Source organism: Pinus tabuliformis, chromosome X (genome assembly GCF_031772625.1).
Source record: "Pinus tabuliformis cultivar Carrire ecotype Pingquan chromosome X, CPIR1, whole genome shotgun sequence".
In the NCBI taxonomy this organism is placed as follows: domain Eukaryota; kingdom Viridiplantae; phylum Streptophyta; class Pinopsida; order Pinales; family Pinaceae; genus Pinus; species Pinus tabuliformis.
Genome location: NC_142308.1, coordinates 690,074,394 through 690,090,654, shown reverse-complemented (window position 1 = coordinate 690,090,654; position 16,261 = coordinate 690,074,394). Strand labels below are relative to the sequence as shown.

Genomic DNA, 16,261 nt, shown 5'->3' with positions numbered 1-16,261 from the left:
TTTTTCTTATGTTTATTTAAAATTTTATTTGTAATTTTGTTGTAGATGCATGGTGGAGAATGTATGGTGCCAGGGTACCCCTTTTGCAAAAGCTTGCCATTCGAATCCTTTGCCAAACATGTAGCTCCTCAAGATGTGAGCGCAACTGGAGTGTATTTGAAAAAATACACAACAAGAAGCACAACAGGTTAACACTTAAAATATTGCAAATTTCCAAATAATATTTTGAATTCATTAAACAATATTTTTTTTTATAATTATTATTTAATGATCTTTGTACAGGTTGGAGTCCCAGCAACTTAATGAGATGGTCTACGTCTACTACAATCTTCGATTGTGTGTTATGCTTTTAACCTGCAAGATGATACCAGAATACCAAATATGCGAAAAAATATACCCAAAACATAGAACAATGAGCAATGACAGCAAGTATTTTATTATTCAGAAAGCAAAGTTCGCTTGCCTCTTCGAGGGGGCAACCTCCAATAGAGCTGAGCTCGATTACAAGATAAGACACGATGCTCCTCGCAGGGAGTCTCTATCCTTTATATAGGATTCATACATGCAATACCATGGGGCAATACCATGGTTCTTATTAATACCATCTATCTAATACGATGGCCCATTTGCAACTAACTGTGGTCCCATCATTAAATGCGAATTAACCACTTACAATTATTACTATGGGCTTTATTGACTCTTTACTTAACTATAACTATGACTCGATCCTATTACATAAATAAGGGGGTTGGGGTGGGACCCTAACATGCCCTCCCCAATAAGAATAGCCTTGTCCTCAAGGCTGAAGCTGCGGAAACTGCTAAAGAATAGCGGTTGGTTCCCAGGTTGCATCTTCCAGAGAGGTGTCTTTCCATTTGATGAGGACTTCCTTGATCATGCGGCCACGCAGGTGTCGTTCTCGTGTGTCCAGGACCTATTCAGGTTAGAGCCAAATTGACCCTTCTTCATCCAGTCCGGGTAGACTGGTTTGAATTTTGCAATTGTTCCCAATCACTTTCTTGAGGCATGAGACATGGAAAACTGGATGGATTTTTGCAATGGGTGGCAAAGCTAGCTTGTAGGCCACTTCTCCAATGCGCTAAAGTACTTGATACAGTACATACTACATAGAATTTTGGAGATAGTTTCTGACAACCCTTGTCTTTGAGTGATGTTTGCTTATATGGTTGCAGCCTCAAAAATACTTGATCCCCTTCTTGAAATTGGCGTTCTACGCGATGTTGATCTACCTGTTGCTTCATACGGTTTTGAGCTTGATGAAGATTCTGTCTAAGATGGGCCAGCATGGTTGTGCGGTTCTGTAGGAGTTGATCCACTGCTTGTACCTTCGAGCACCCCTTGATATAAGAAGTAGGGGAAGGAGGGAGTTGACCATAAACTGCTTCATATGGAGTCATTTTGGTGGTGGCATGATAGTTGGTGTTATACCACCATTCAGCTAGAGGTAACCACTGTACCCAGAGATGTTGCTTTTCTAAAGTGAAACACCTAAGGTAGGTTTCTAGACATTTTTTGGCTGCTTCCGTTTGACCATCAGTTTGTGGATGATAGGAAGTACTGAGTTGTAGTTGGATACCTTGTAGCTGGAAGAGTTCCTGCCAAAAGTTACTGGTGAAGACTGGGTCACGATCAGACACAATGGAAGTGGGCATGCCATGCAAGATCTGATCTATGAAAGATTGAGCGACCAAAGTCGGTGTAAAAGGGTGGGGTAGGGCACAAAAATGAGCATACTTAGAAAGTTTGTCCACAACCACCATGATGACTGACTTGTTTCCTGACTTTGGAAGACCTGTAATGAAATCCATAGAAACCTCCATCCATATTGATGTCGGGATGGGCAATGGTTGTAATGTGCCTGGTGCTTTGACTGTCTCTCCTTTGTGGCGCTGATAGACGTCACATTCAGCTACAAAAGTAAGAATGTCCTTTTTCATGCCTGTCCAAAAAAATGATCTTCGAGTGCGAGCATACGTCTTCTGAAAGCCTGAATGTCCTGCAGTGGGAGATGAGTGCAACTCCGCCAAAATGCGGCTTTTGAGGGTGGATGTTGGTGATATTACGACTCTGTCCTTGTAGCGAAGAATCTCATCCTGCCACGAGTAGCCCTCGGTGGAATTTGGATCCGCCTGCAATTGAGTAATGAGTTGGGAGAGCCAGGGATGTGAAAACCATTCCTTGCGAGCCTCTTCAATCCATTCTGGAATGGGAAGGGAAATTGCGAGCAAGGTACTTTCCTCCTCAAATTGGCGAGATAATGCATCTACTACAATATTTTCGCGCCCTTTCTTGTAAATTATCTCATAATCATATCCCAGCATTTTGGCGAGCCATTTATTTTGTTGTGGTGAGGATAGGCGTTGCTCCAAAAAATATTTAAGGCTTTGATGGTCTGTGCGGATTTGGAAGTGTCGCCCCAATAAGTATGGTCGCCAGGTATCTACTGCATGTAAGATGGCCATCATCTCCTTCTCATAGGTAGATTGTCCCAGACTCTTCCCACTTAGTTGTTGGCTTGTGAAGGCCAAGGGTTGACCTTCCTGCATTAAGACCGCCCCAATACCCATACCCGAAGCATCACATTCAATGACAAAAGATTTGGTGAAGTCGGGTAGTGCTAAGACTGAAGTGGAACACATGGCATTTTTGAGAGTTGTAAAGGTCTGTTGTGCCTCATCATTCCAGAGGAATGAATTTTTCTTGAGGAGTTGAGTGAGGGGCCTCACAATGTGACCATAATTGCGGACAAATTTGCAATAGTAGCCCGTGAGACTCAAAAATCCTCTCAGGCTCTTCAAGGTCTTAGGTTGAGGCCAATCCTGCATTGCCTGGATCTTTTTGGGGTCCACCCTGACACCTTCACGCCCCACAATGTGGCCCAAATACTCAACTTCTTCCATGCCAAAAGAACACTTGGACATCTTAACAAATAATTTATGCTCGCGGAGCAGTTGCAAGAGCAGATCTACATGCTGAAGATGTGCGGCCCAAGTGCAACTGTAGATGAGGATGTCATCAAAGAAAACAAGGACAAATTTTCTGAGATATGGTTTGAGCAGGTGGTTCATAAGGCTCTGAAAAGTGGATGGGGCATTACAAAGACCGAATGGCATGACCAGGAACTCATAATGGCCTTCATGAGTTCGGAAAGCAGTCTTTGGAATGTCGACTTCTTTCATGTGAATTTGGTGGTAGCCTGAGCGAAGATCAAGCTTAGTGAAGAATTGAGCCCCATTTAATTCATCCAGCAAATCATCAACAACCGGGATGGGAAATTTATCTTTGATTGTCAACTTATTAAGGGCCCTGAAGTCTGGACACATACGCCATTCCCCATCTTTCTTGAGCACCATGACCATCGGTGATGAATAAGGACTAATGCTGGGACGAATGACGCCTGCTTCCAAAAGTTCCTTGATTATTTTTTCTATTTCATTCTTTTGGGCGAACGGATATCTATATGGGCGCACATTTGGTGGTTGGGCCCCTGGGACCAAAGTGATGCTATGATCATGTTCCCCTCTCAAGGGTGGAAGCTCATGAGGCTTGTCAAAGACTGGCAGATGGTTATTTAAGATCTGTTGCATCTCAGGATGAATCTGAAGAGAATGGGGTTCGAAGGCCTGGATGGCATTAAATTGAGCTATAACTCCATGATGGCCCTTTTTTTAACAATTTTTCCATCCGATGTGAGTTGATGATAGAGGGAGCTCCCACCTGGAGTCCACGGAGGGTATGTGTGTGGTTGTTCTGCTTAAAGCTCATATATAACTCCTGGAAATCCATTGTGATTGGGCCAAGTGTGCAAAGCCATTCAACACCTAGGACAATGTTGCACCCTCCCATGTGTATGGCAAACATGTGGGTCTTTAACTGATAATCCCCCATTTGAAGTTTGACATTTTCACAACGGCCTTCACATTTCATTGTTCCCCCATCAACAATTTGGACTTGGAAGTTAGAAACTACTCGTACAAAACAATGCATTGCTTCCGCGACTCTTTGATGGATAAAATTATGTGTACTTCCACTATCAATCAAGACTACTACTGGGTGATGCTTAATAAAACCTCTGATTTTGAGAGTTTGAGGCGAAGAAATCCCTGCCAAAGCATGCAGCGAAATAACTGGTTCTTCAGGTACATTGTCCTTCTGGTTGTCCTCTTCTTCCTCCTCTGGTTCCTCAAGTGGTGGGGCTTCCTCCGATGAACTGTGATCAGTAGCATCAATTTGAAAGAATTTGGGCTCCTTGCATTTATGCCCAGGGGAGTATTTTTCATCACAGTAGTAACATAATCCTTGCTTTCTTCTTTCCGCCATTTCTGCAGGTGACACCTTTTGAACCTTGAGTGTTTGGGTAGTGTTGTGAGCCTGTGGGGGGCGACCCTTGGCGGTGAAATTTGGGCGATTGGATTGGGCCGCTAACGCACGTTCTACTTCACGAGCTATCCTGCAAGCCTACAGCCATGAGGGAGGGTGGTGCAGTCGGACGTGGGCTTGTATGGCTTCTTTGAGACCACTGACAAAACATTCCATGTAGAACTCATCTTGTAGACCACCAGTGTGGAAAGCTAAGGCTTCAAAGGCTGCAATATATTCATCCACTGTTCCTGTCTGTTTGAGCTTAGTGAGACAGCCCAAAAAGTTAGATTCATGGTCAAAGCAATCCATAAGAGCTTTTTTGAATGTATTGTTGTGTGTGGAGCATGATTGTTCAAAGGTCTTTGTTTCAGCCGGATGTATACCCCAGGAAGTCTTGTACACCCCTCCACGCGGGGGGGGTCCGGGGGGGCCGATCCCCCTTGGCTGGGGGGTCCGAGGGCCAGCGGGGGCTCGGGGGCAGCGCCCCCGAAGCTAAAAACAAATGTAAAATTCCCTTGTAAAAGTATAGTAATTTCTAGTCAATCTGGGCCGTTCATTAGGCAGATTGATCTGACGGTAGAACTTATGTTTAGTTTAGGGTTTTTTGCCCTAGAAGGCAACCCCTCTCTTTGTATGAGGACATTGTATTTGAGGCCGTGTGATAGATGTGTATTCTGTGTGAGCGAGAAACTAAGAGGTGAGACTGTGAGAGAAAACAGAGGATATTACAGCGGATTTGTTGTAGGTTGTGTCTCTTCATTTTGCTGGATAATAGAAAGGAAGGACTGGCTGTTCGGGGTGGACGTAGCCCAAACTGGGTGAACCACGTATATCTGTGTCTCTTGTTTTATGCGTTCTCTGTGTTTATATTTCTGCAATATTTTATGTGTTCCATTGCTCCGTAATATATAATTTTCTAACATGTATCCCACGTCAAGGGCCTTCCATAGCAACGTTGATGCCATTGCCACCATTGCCATCTTTCATTGTCCAAGTACATGATACCCACACTAAGCTGAGTCGCATTATCCAGGATGTAATTCAGTGTGAAATATTGCTCCATTTGTGCTATCCATGTGGCCGGGTTAGAGCCATCAAATTTATACATGTCCAACTTGGGAGGTCGCGGATGGGATGGTTGGGGGGTGCCAAAGAGGTGAAGAGACTGGCTAGACTCACCCTCACTGTTTTCATTGCCAATATATGCCTCCTCGCGTGCCTCCACCTTGCCCTTAGAGAGTGTTGTAGTTATTTCCTTCAGCTGCGCTTGGATTTCTTTCAAGGATGATTCAAGGCTATCCATCCTCTCATTCGCCATAGCTTGATTTCTAGTTTGTACCATGCACCGAGCCGATTTACTTGAAATTTGGGACCGCCCGAATTTTTTGGCACTAACAATTGAATGGTACCACCTTGCTCAGCTCGTCATCCTGATTCTTATGGGCTAAGTCACCAATAAGCGCCCCGGGGGGTCTCGAACCTTTTTTTTTTTTTTTTACTCCTAACGGCGTTTTACTCCTTGCTTAGGAATATTGCATTCGCCGAATCCCGGAAATGTCAATGCTACCAAAAGTCCTGCGAAAATCGCGCCCCGCTATAGGAACCCACACAACTACTCAGATCTGGATGGCGGATTTGATGGATTTGAGAAATCTGAATGTCTGATCTGATAGATCTAAACGGTGGAACTGATTGCTGCTGTTGCTGAAAAACCCCACTTGCGAGATCTGATCTGGCAGAGATTATGCGTGATCCCGAGACAGAGAAGGGAACTATGGTCTCCAAGAGTGTCAAGTGCTACAGATTGCAATATACATAAGGGTCTGACAGTAGTACTCGGGCCAATTTTTCGGGGCACTAACTAAGAAGGATCAACCGTACCCTTAGCCGTACAACCCGACTACCCTACCGTACGGGGGAGTAATCTCTCCAAGTGTTGTTCTCGGCGTACTGTAGCAGCAAGACGGCCGACGGTTTATCTATGGCGAGGTTTCAAGGGAGCTAGGGGGCTTCCGATATACCCAGAGGGTACTTGGAAGACAATCCGTGCACGGTTCTATCTAATGCGCTACTACTCGAAGGGGTACCCACAGGGGTTACAAGGGAGTCCAACAAGCGTGACCACCAATTGTATTTCCTGCGTGCATGCCTCCCCAAATCCGCAAGTTTATGCGCTCAACAACAGATCCCGTAGTTTAAAGACGCCGGAACACGTCTCTAGCTAAAAAAAAATTTGCTAAAAATTGGAGATCCCACCAGCCCTAGAAAGTGCTCTGATACCACTTGTTATGCTCTTAACCTGCAAGATGATACCAGAATACCAAATATGCGAAGAAATATACCCAGAACATAGAACAATGAGCAATAACAGCAAGTATTTTATTATTCAGAAAGCAAAGTTCACTTGCCTCTTCGAGGGGGCAACCTCCAATAGAGCTAAGCTCGATTACAAAATAAGACACGATGCTCCTCGCAGGGAGTCTCTATCCTTTATATAGGATTCATACATGCAATACCATGGGGCAATAACATGGTTCTTATTAATACCATCTATCTAATACCATGGCCCATTTGCAACTAACTGTGGTCCCATCATTAAATGCGGGTTAACCACTTACAATTATTAATATGGGCTTTATTGACTCTTTACTTAACTATAACTATGACTCGATCCTATTAAATAAATAAGGGGGTTAGGATGGGACCCTAACATTGTGGGTGAGGCAACTTGAGAGGATACCTGATATGGAGGCCATCTCATTAGATGGGATTGACGCCACTGCTGCATGGAGTGTTGAGGCCAAGAGGCCTCTCATGGAGTCTGCCGATGATTGGTTAGAGCAGGAGGTAGTGGAGGAGGAGGAGAAGGCGAAGCAACAGGAAGAGGAGGTGACACCACCTACCCGGGCTACCCCTGCCACCAATAGAGGACGTGGTCTACCTCCTATAGCTCTTAGTTCTTCAGCTTCTAGAGCACAACAGAATCCACTGCCAACTCCACCGGCATCTACATCTAGAGGGAAAGGGAAAGCTATTGCATTTTCTCACAAGAGGGGCAGAGGAAATCAGTAGTATTAGACTTTAATTATTTGGTTCATTTCATTGTATATGACATTATGACTCATGAGATACATTATTATATTTTTTGTTGATATTTTGAGGCTGACTTGGGAGTCATGAGTCAGGACTTACTATTCAGGACATGATTCACTGTTATGTGTGATGTAGCACTAGAAATGATATTAAGCATCTTATATATTAGTTCTTTTATCATATTTATATGTCAATGTATTTATTTTATGTTGTAGATGCTTTAGATATTAAAAAAATTGAAAAAAGAAATGAATATTTTTGTATGTTACGATTTTTTCTTGATTTTTACCGATTTTTACGATTTTTTCCGATTTTTTCCCCTCGCCGATAATATCCCGAAAACGATTACTGCATCATTGGGTGAAAGAGAAGATAAGGAAAGATATCAAACTCTATAGGCCTCTAGACGTTTGTCCCATAGCTGATTTAGCTAGTCAAGGCACTAATGAGGCTAGTTTTGGCCTTGAATGCACTTTGATGAGCTCCCCAACACCTGCAACCATAAATGCAAGTCTGAAATATGATGGACCAACCACCAAAAACCCCACGGCCAAGCTAGAGAACGCCTTCCAAGGCTGCAGCTAGGGAAAATGGCTTCCAAATAGTAATGTGGGGCCTCCAACAAGTGCAATGCTCCTGCAAACACAAGGATTAGCCTTAAAAAATCATTTGAATGGCAAATTAAACAGATGGCTAGGGTTTAGAGGACTTTTAAGGCTGCGACTAGGTCTAAAAAATGGCCTTGAGGCTAGCGGCTAGGCCTCCAAGGGCTGGAATGATGAATCAAATCAAATTTTGGCCCTTGAAAACCTTACTTGATGGATGATAAGCTTGCAAAACAAAGAGCCCGCAAATAGACCAAATACATGAAAATTCACTGAAAACCCTTATCAGAAATTTCCTTACAACTGCAAAATAAAGAATTAGGCCTAGAAATCACTTGCAAGAGAATGAGCCCCTTTAGGGTTGCAGCTAGGCCTTAGAGGCCTAATTAGGTATGTGGCATGTCAAGAATGACCTCTAAGAGGTTGTTGCTAGGGTTTTTAACCCTCAAAACCCCATGGCCAAGGGTTTTTAGCTTCAACTTGAGGGCTTCTTGAGGGTTTCATGTGCCATAACCTTGATAAAATACATTGTGGAAAACTCTTTCTTGGCATCTTGACCTCAAGTCACCCCAATTCACAACTCACCAATCAAACCCCAAGACTTATATTGCCCTTTTTCGGCCTCTATAATGAAAGCAAATTTCCTCCTCTTCATAGTCTGAGCCTTGTACCTAAATTGTGACTTTCCCTTGGAAGCCCTTTAGTAACCTTGTACCTCTAAGCTTAGAATACATATTAGGTGACCTACCTACTGGGACTCCTTCCATTGGTGAAAATCCATAGAGAGCAAAGGGTAGTAGCCGTGGTGACAGTGGGCTACTACCTCATTGTTGTCACTTGGTCTAGTGATAGCCTTGTAAGGTACCCTTCTCCAGGGCCTGCTAGATTTTGTGGCAACAAGATGGATAAACGAACTCTTCGCTAGACCAATACAAACTCCTTGGAAGGTTAATGGTTAGCTAGGTTTGTTTTATAACCACCGAAACCATTGCCACTAGCTAGGGTCTGTATTTCAACAGTGAAACTAGGAAGTATAATGAGGGTTTCGCCCTCCCACCATAGCTACTAGAGCTCTCAAAGCAATTAACAAAACATCAATGCTCATCCATACCTTCAATAAGCTCTTATCTTTCTTTTTATAAATTTCCCTCATCCAAATACCATGGGTTGTTGAAATACCATGTGTCACCATTTTAACAATAAAGTGACTTTATAAGTTATATTTCTTAATTTAATCAAAAGTCACTTATAATCCCCATTTTAATTTAATTACTTGCTATCACCTTTAAGATGTCATTAAATAATTAAATTAAATTTCTCTTTTCTTTTGTTCTCGAAAAGGGACATTACAATTACCCCATCTTTCCTCATTTCACTATAAATTTTCGTTAATGTACTCTAGCAGCAGCAAAATTTTAGCTTTGTACGAGTCATTTAGCATTAAACTGGGAAAGAATTGTTGCAAAAGGACTGTGATGTACTTGAGGTAAGCCTTTATTAACATTATTATAGGTCTCACAACAGTTAGGGGCTTGTCAATTTTCCCTTAATCATTAACATCAATTTAAGCAACATTTCTAATACAATGTAATATATCCTTTTATAGTGGACCTGCCATATAGGAGAGTATAGCTTTATTCCCCCATGAATGAACTTATAATAATAAGTATATATACCTTTCCCATTGCCATGAAAATCAGCTCAGCTTCTTTACACTATTCGGATCTATGATTTTCCTTTTCCCTTATCAAATCTCTGTTTCAGAAAACTAAGGAATTTCCATTTGCCTCAAAAATAACCCATTTATTCTTGTTAAAGCTCGACAATTTTTCATAAAATCACCTTGACGGAGACTTTGCTCTCAAAATAGTAAAAGATTCTTCATAAAAGATACTGTTTTAGGCATTTAACAGAACTTAAGAGAATCACTGCTATAATATGAAATAAGGAGACAGAACTAGGGTACCAACAATGTTTCAAGGAAAAATGTGGAAAATAAATTCCATCTGGCAAGCAAACAGACCCACACTGAAAAGGAGATACATAGATCAGCTAAAACAACTTACAATTGGGAGCGAGGCACTGGTCCAACAAAGCTGCTAATATCATTGAGTCCAATCCACCAGAGAAGAGAACAGCAATCGGCGCACATTTTGCTATCCTTTCCTCCTTTTCTATTATCTGGTACACGTGTAGGTGGATCAATATCATAGCCAAAGATAACTAGAACCAAAAGTTCAGAAGTGAATCTCATTGATAATATCGGGAAAATGATAATCAATATGATCTAAATTCTTAAAAGGTGACTTAGTTGACACGCACTTCAGAAGCCAGAAATTAGTTATTTAAATATCGAGACTTTAAAATAAATCTTGAACAACCAGTAAAGTTAATTATAATTCAATCAGCGATGCTGCAAGAAAGTAGAACAATATCAGTGTTAATGTTTCAGACAGTTTGCATTGCAGTAACCCACAGCAGAAATTTAATGCCATGAAATGTTATAAGAAACAATGAACCATTGATGGATTTCTAAAATCAGCTTAGTTACACAGGAACCGCTCCCAACATGTAGGGAACCCGTTCCAGCAGTTTGTGCATTCCCGTGAGCAGTGAAACAGGAGAGAAACGTTCCGTTTTCCTGCAGAACGACAACAGGAATGAGGGGACATTTCTGGCACATGGAAGACTCTGATCGGGGAACGTGGGAGTGGTGTTTTCAGCGTTTCCAGCTGTGGGAATGGCCATGCGCCCATTGATCCAGCCAGTATGTAGAATTCCTTTTTGTCGTAGACGTTGGATGATACGAGGTATGGGAATAATTAATGTGATAGTTCAGCCACGAGAATGGGAAGGTGATAGTTTCTTGCTAATTTCCTTAGCATAGAGTGTGGTGTGCACAACCTGAGGTGGGCAACTCTGTTTCTTGGTAATTTTGTTAGCATAGATTGTAGTGTGCGCAACCTGAGGTGGGTAACTCTGTTTCTTGGTAATTTCCTTAGCATAGTGTGTGCGACCTCGTGTTGAGAAGCCACTAATGGAAGCCTCAATGCCCCACTGTGCGAACATCCAGAATAAGCCTAGGGAAGAGAATTAACCTCCAGAATTGAAATATGCAACTCATAGTTTTTATTTTGAATGGGTTTCCTTTTTTAATTGGATTTAGTTGAAGGCATTCATGCACCAAGATAATGTGGAAGAGTATTTGGCTACTTAGTGGGATCAGTAGAAATGAGCTGATAGAGTGAGCCATTGATTTTAGAAGGAGAGATACAGTTCCATTTACCAGCAAGCAAGATTTAAGAAAAAAAAAACTTGTGGAGTCAAGACCTATGAAATGAATGGAAATGGATAAATTGGTTTTTAAGCTTCCAATCAAGTTTAATTCTCCTCTTCAAACTTGTTCCAACTTCAATTTCCAATATAAGTGATTTCAGAGAAGATAAATCTCTTCACAATTTGTGCATATTTGAAGTACAAGTCCTTTTTCTTGGTTATGGAATTTGGGTATAAAATTTAAAAATTTTGTTTTGTCAATCTTTCTTCTGGGAAATACTATGACATATATAAAACGTCCAGAGGTGTATTCTATAACTTAATATAAGGAAAATTTGTGATTCTTTTTATGTTCAATTGGAAGTCTACATGTATCCCTTTTATAATAAAAATAAAATGTTTATTAAATAAGAAAACAATGCCTACTATAATTAAAAAACAAAAATAAGTATACATATTTGGTTAGTTTTAATTAATGGCATTGTAAAACATGTTTCAATGAATCTCGAATGTTGTTCTAAACAAATTTTTATTATTGTATAGATATTATTAATATCTTTAATATTATTATATTTAAAGTTAATTTAAAAGTTTAAAAATACAAGAATTTTAAATTATATAATTATTTTTTATATTTTTTTATTTTTTAATCATAAAATATTGTCGCTCCTGATCAACCGTTTCCTGTAAATTATGGGGAAACTTCTAGCCATTCCTGACACTCATACCCAAGTTCCCAAAGTTCCCCGGTCCCAGAAGCTCATCCAACATAGAAAATCAGCTATGAAACCGGATTCGTCCCCCAGGCCCTACATGTCCCGAATCTGGCGAATCGGACACGATTCGGGCGGATTCATGTCCAAAAATCGGGACACGTTGTGTCCGATCAGGACACTTCGAATCCGGAATGTGTCCCAATCAGGACACTTCGAATCTGGAACGTGTCCCGATTAGGACACTTCGAATCTAGAAATCAAGAACCCGCGCGGCGTTATAAAGGCGTATTTCCCCATTCTATTTGCACATTCACTTGTTTAGTTTGTTGTGGGTTTGCTATGGGTGTTTGGGAGCAAAGAACAAATGGTGTGCGAACATTTTCAAGGAGATTCAAGTAACAGGTAAGTGCTAGAACCTGTCAGATTTGATGTTGGTGATACTATAGAGGGGGCATCCTCCACACTAGTAAATGCATAGATGACTTTGGATACAAAGGAGGATGCAGCAGAGGAGAGCAGTGGTGACCATGATGATGAGGAACGTGACACTGATTTTGACGATGACTATGAGGATTGATGACTCATGAGTCATGAGCTACCTACTTCCTTGAGGCTTGTATACTTGTAGACTTGTAGTTGTAGTTGTTTTGTATTTGCTATTTCTATTTGCCATTGGCATTGCACTACCTATGTAAACAGTAACATAATTTGATAAAGAGGCTAGGAAGGCAAATCGGGGGCTGAAATGACTAGAGGAGACTCAAGAGGGCTAACGTTGTAGGAGGAGATGACCTCAAGGCTAGACGTTGGCCAAAAAGGGTTGAAAAGCAAGGGTTTAAGGGCCAAAAATTCCACGGCAAGCCTAGAAGGTTGTCGTCTAGGGTGAAGGAGGTAGGACGAGGCCTCTTAGGCCCACGGCTAGGCCTAAAGAAGCCTAATACCTTTGAAACATGGCCAAATAGGGAAGGTCGAGGTCCCTAAAGGCTACTACCAGCCCTAAAACGGCCTAAAAATATGACGCTAAGGGCTCTAGGGGTGACGCTGGCCAAAAGGAGGCTGACGATGGGCTTGAAGGGGTCGGATCTGGTCCTGGGGAGGCCAAAAACAGAAACCCTTGTCTCAAAAAAATTTCCTTCTTTGGACCTGAATTTTGCCGCAAAATCTTCAATGAACAATCCTGCAAAAGTGTCTAGAGGCTAGATCTTACCCTCAAGGCCCTAGATATAGTTCTTCTTCCTCTTGATCCCTTGATCCAACCTGCAAAAATGAAAATAAAACACCCAAACCCCAAATATATACAAAATACTAAAAATCCTCGAAACCCAAGTTAGAAAAAATAATTTACGAGTTAGATCTACAAATTTATTTACAAGATTTATAAATATACAAGGGTTTTAAAAAATTTAAAATCTTGAGAGAAATTTTTTTATGGAGTTTTTTTTCTTTGAAGAATAGCTAAAAATACTTTAGAAACCCCAACGTATAATATAGCCTTAACGATGATTTAATCCATCATATAAATATTTGAAATCCAAGTAACAGTGATTCTTGCCCAAGTTTGTGAACTTGGAGGCCAAGGACTGAAGTACCTACCAGCGCTATGAATTTATCTCAAAAATAATTTGTTAAATCACATGGGGAATCAAACCACCTAAGATTAGCCCAAAACTATCAATAGTATAGTTTTATCTCTATCTAATGAAAAAAACAAATCTTACCAATATTCAACACAACATAGAGATGTTTGTAGTCAGCACATATCACAAATCAATAAGCAAGAACACCTTGAATTGCACCTCAAAGTCTTTATTATGATTGAAAAAATAGTTCCCAACAGGACAATAGTTACAAAGTTGCTTTAGCAGAAATTTTCTAGCCAGAGATCAAGATGCTAGAGACTCAAATGACTCTCTAATTTATAGATTTATCCTCCAAGTGGAAAAATAACAGCTAGTTTCTTTGATCTTTATCAAAATAATATTGGTCATTGATAAACACTTCAAGATCTTTTAATCTTGGCCCTTGATTTTTTATTTTTAAATAATTTTAGAATTTATCATTTAATTCCATTTTTACTAGCAAAAATTTAATTATTTTAAGCTAATTTCCTCAAAAATTTGACTTTGACTTAACCACCAAGATCCAAGGGTCCAAATATTCTTGAAATATACAATATTACCTTGGTGGAAGACCTTTAGAAACTGATTTCTTTAAGACCCACAAATTTTTCTCCTTGGAGAATTATTTTCGTAAGACAATTTAATTTTGACTCTATTAAATATTTTTTTGGTTTAGGATTTAAATTTATTTTGCCAAAAACATTAATTAATTTACATATGAGGGGATTTAATTATTTTTCCACCCTCTAATACATGGGATTTTACATTTACAACCCTCAAAAAGGGAATAAGACACAACCCATCTATGACAAAATATGATCTAGTAGACCAAGTGATTTGTAATAAGATAATTAAGCCAACTAGCTTAAATTATTCCCAAATCCTTTTACATCAGACTCAACTAAAAACACTACGACTCACCTAAGATTCTGAAAATAAATTTCACCCTAGCTTTGGGGTTTTAATCTGGAGGGAGAAAACTCTTCTGATTAGCCGTGTTTAGAAACACAAGTAATCAGCGAGGTTAAAAAACCTCCTAGGATGAAATTCGTCATCAAAATTATAGGTTTACCTAGGTTGTTACATATACTCAAGGTCTTACTAGGATCATTTACATTACATAACTTGCAGAATGGGTTTACAATGACATGTAAATTTTTGGTAGATGACCCGATCATGTTGAAAAAATTTGGCACTTCCGTTTCCTTGGAACTTTGACAAAATATGCGCAACAGGCCACATTCAACAGGAAAATGTACCACAAAATGCAAACGATGGTCGGGACAAACACATTTAGCACGTGGGCAAAAGCTAATACATGAGCTCTACCCCATCATCATGGCCATCACCCTAGATCTTATAGGCCTTAGATGATACTCCTTTATTATTCAAGAACCCATGATTATCCCAACCCCTGGTGGGCAATGAATCACCCTACCTTAAACGGGGTATCCACTACTATACCTTACATCATGCTCTTATCCCTTGAGCCCCGAGCAGTTAATTAAAGAAAAATCATAAAAGGCAAAAGGTATATAAAGAAAGGTGGAAAAATCAAAGTCGGGGCACCTCATGCACCACGATTTCTCCCTCGTATACATTATATACCCAAGTGTGGGCTTCCCTTTTATTAGCTACCATTGTACCCCAGCATGTGGCCCAGAGTTGCTCCTTTCATTCCCTACTCCATTCATCTATTTATCGCATGCCACCACCCTTTGAAGGATGTACCTGGCCATTCAAAAGTAGAAAATACTTAACAGGATACTTGGTTAACCCCATTTGGAGTTTAAAGACATTAGCACATGTCAAAGCCTACTATGGAAGGGCATGCCATTGTGAAGTGCCAACCTGTTGTCCATTGTTTGTAAGATTTTTAACTCGATTTCCTTTGATGACTTGTTGTATTGGAAGGCTAGAGGACGCATTGGATCTTATGCAGGGTTGCAGATGGTCTCCATTTTGGGTTTGGTCTCCCTATACGGGGTCCTAACCCTCCAAAGGGCTGCATTGGCACATGTAGGGTGCGTGTAGAGAGCCATGGGCCTCCACAACAATAAACAGTAGTCCATGGATCCCCAGAGATGTTCAAAGATTGCTCGAGATTCACCTTCTGAACGAAGAAGATGCACCCGATTCACCATGCCCAGCCAGCCCCCCAGTTGTACCATGCACTTGGCAAATGATCCAGGTCTTATATATTGATGTTGCATCACTTACACCATCATTTGAGCCCTTGCAGATGGTCTAAAGGAATCTTCGACCTACTTGGAGACCCATGAAATTACTTGTTTGCCCTCACACCCATTGGGAGCACCATAGGTTTATTATTTGGAGAACAAGGGGCCAACTGCTTGTTCACTACTTTTGGGAGTCCTATTCATCATTGTGGCACTTATGGACTTCATCAAGCTTCTTAGAAGGTCCAACGACATGTATTATTGATCATTCGACCTCTTGAGAGGATTATTCTTTTGTTTATAAGCTAGTTTGGTGGGCTTGTCACCAAAAGTTAGTTGTGTTGCACATTATTTTATTTTAGGGGCTAATGTAGGCCCAAGTAGCTAAA

At 40.7% G+C, this 16,261-nt stretch overlaps 1 protein-coding gene across 5 annotated transcripts in view; it reads right to left on the bottom strand.

The window, feature by feature from the left end:
* Positions 1-16,261, bottom strand: part of LOC149141853 (Asparagine synthase family protein) — a 414,294-nt gene that overhangs the window by 253,524 nt on the left and 144,509 nt on the right. For all 5 annotated transcript variants that reach the window (XM_089450144.1, XM_089450142.1, XM_089450145.1 and 2 more), the window contains one exon: positions 10,148-10,262. In XM_089450144.1, the coding sequence (XP_089306270.1) occupies positions 10,148-10,262 (115 nt within the window). The remainder of the gene's footprint in view (positions 1-10,147; positions 10,263-16,261) is intronic.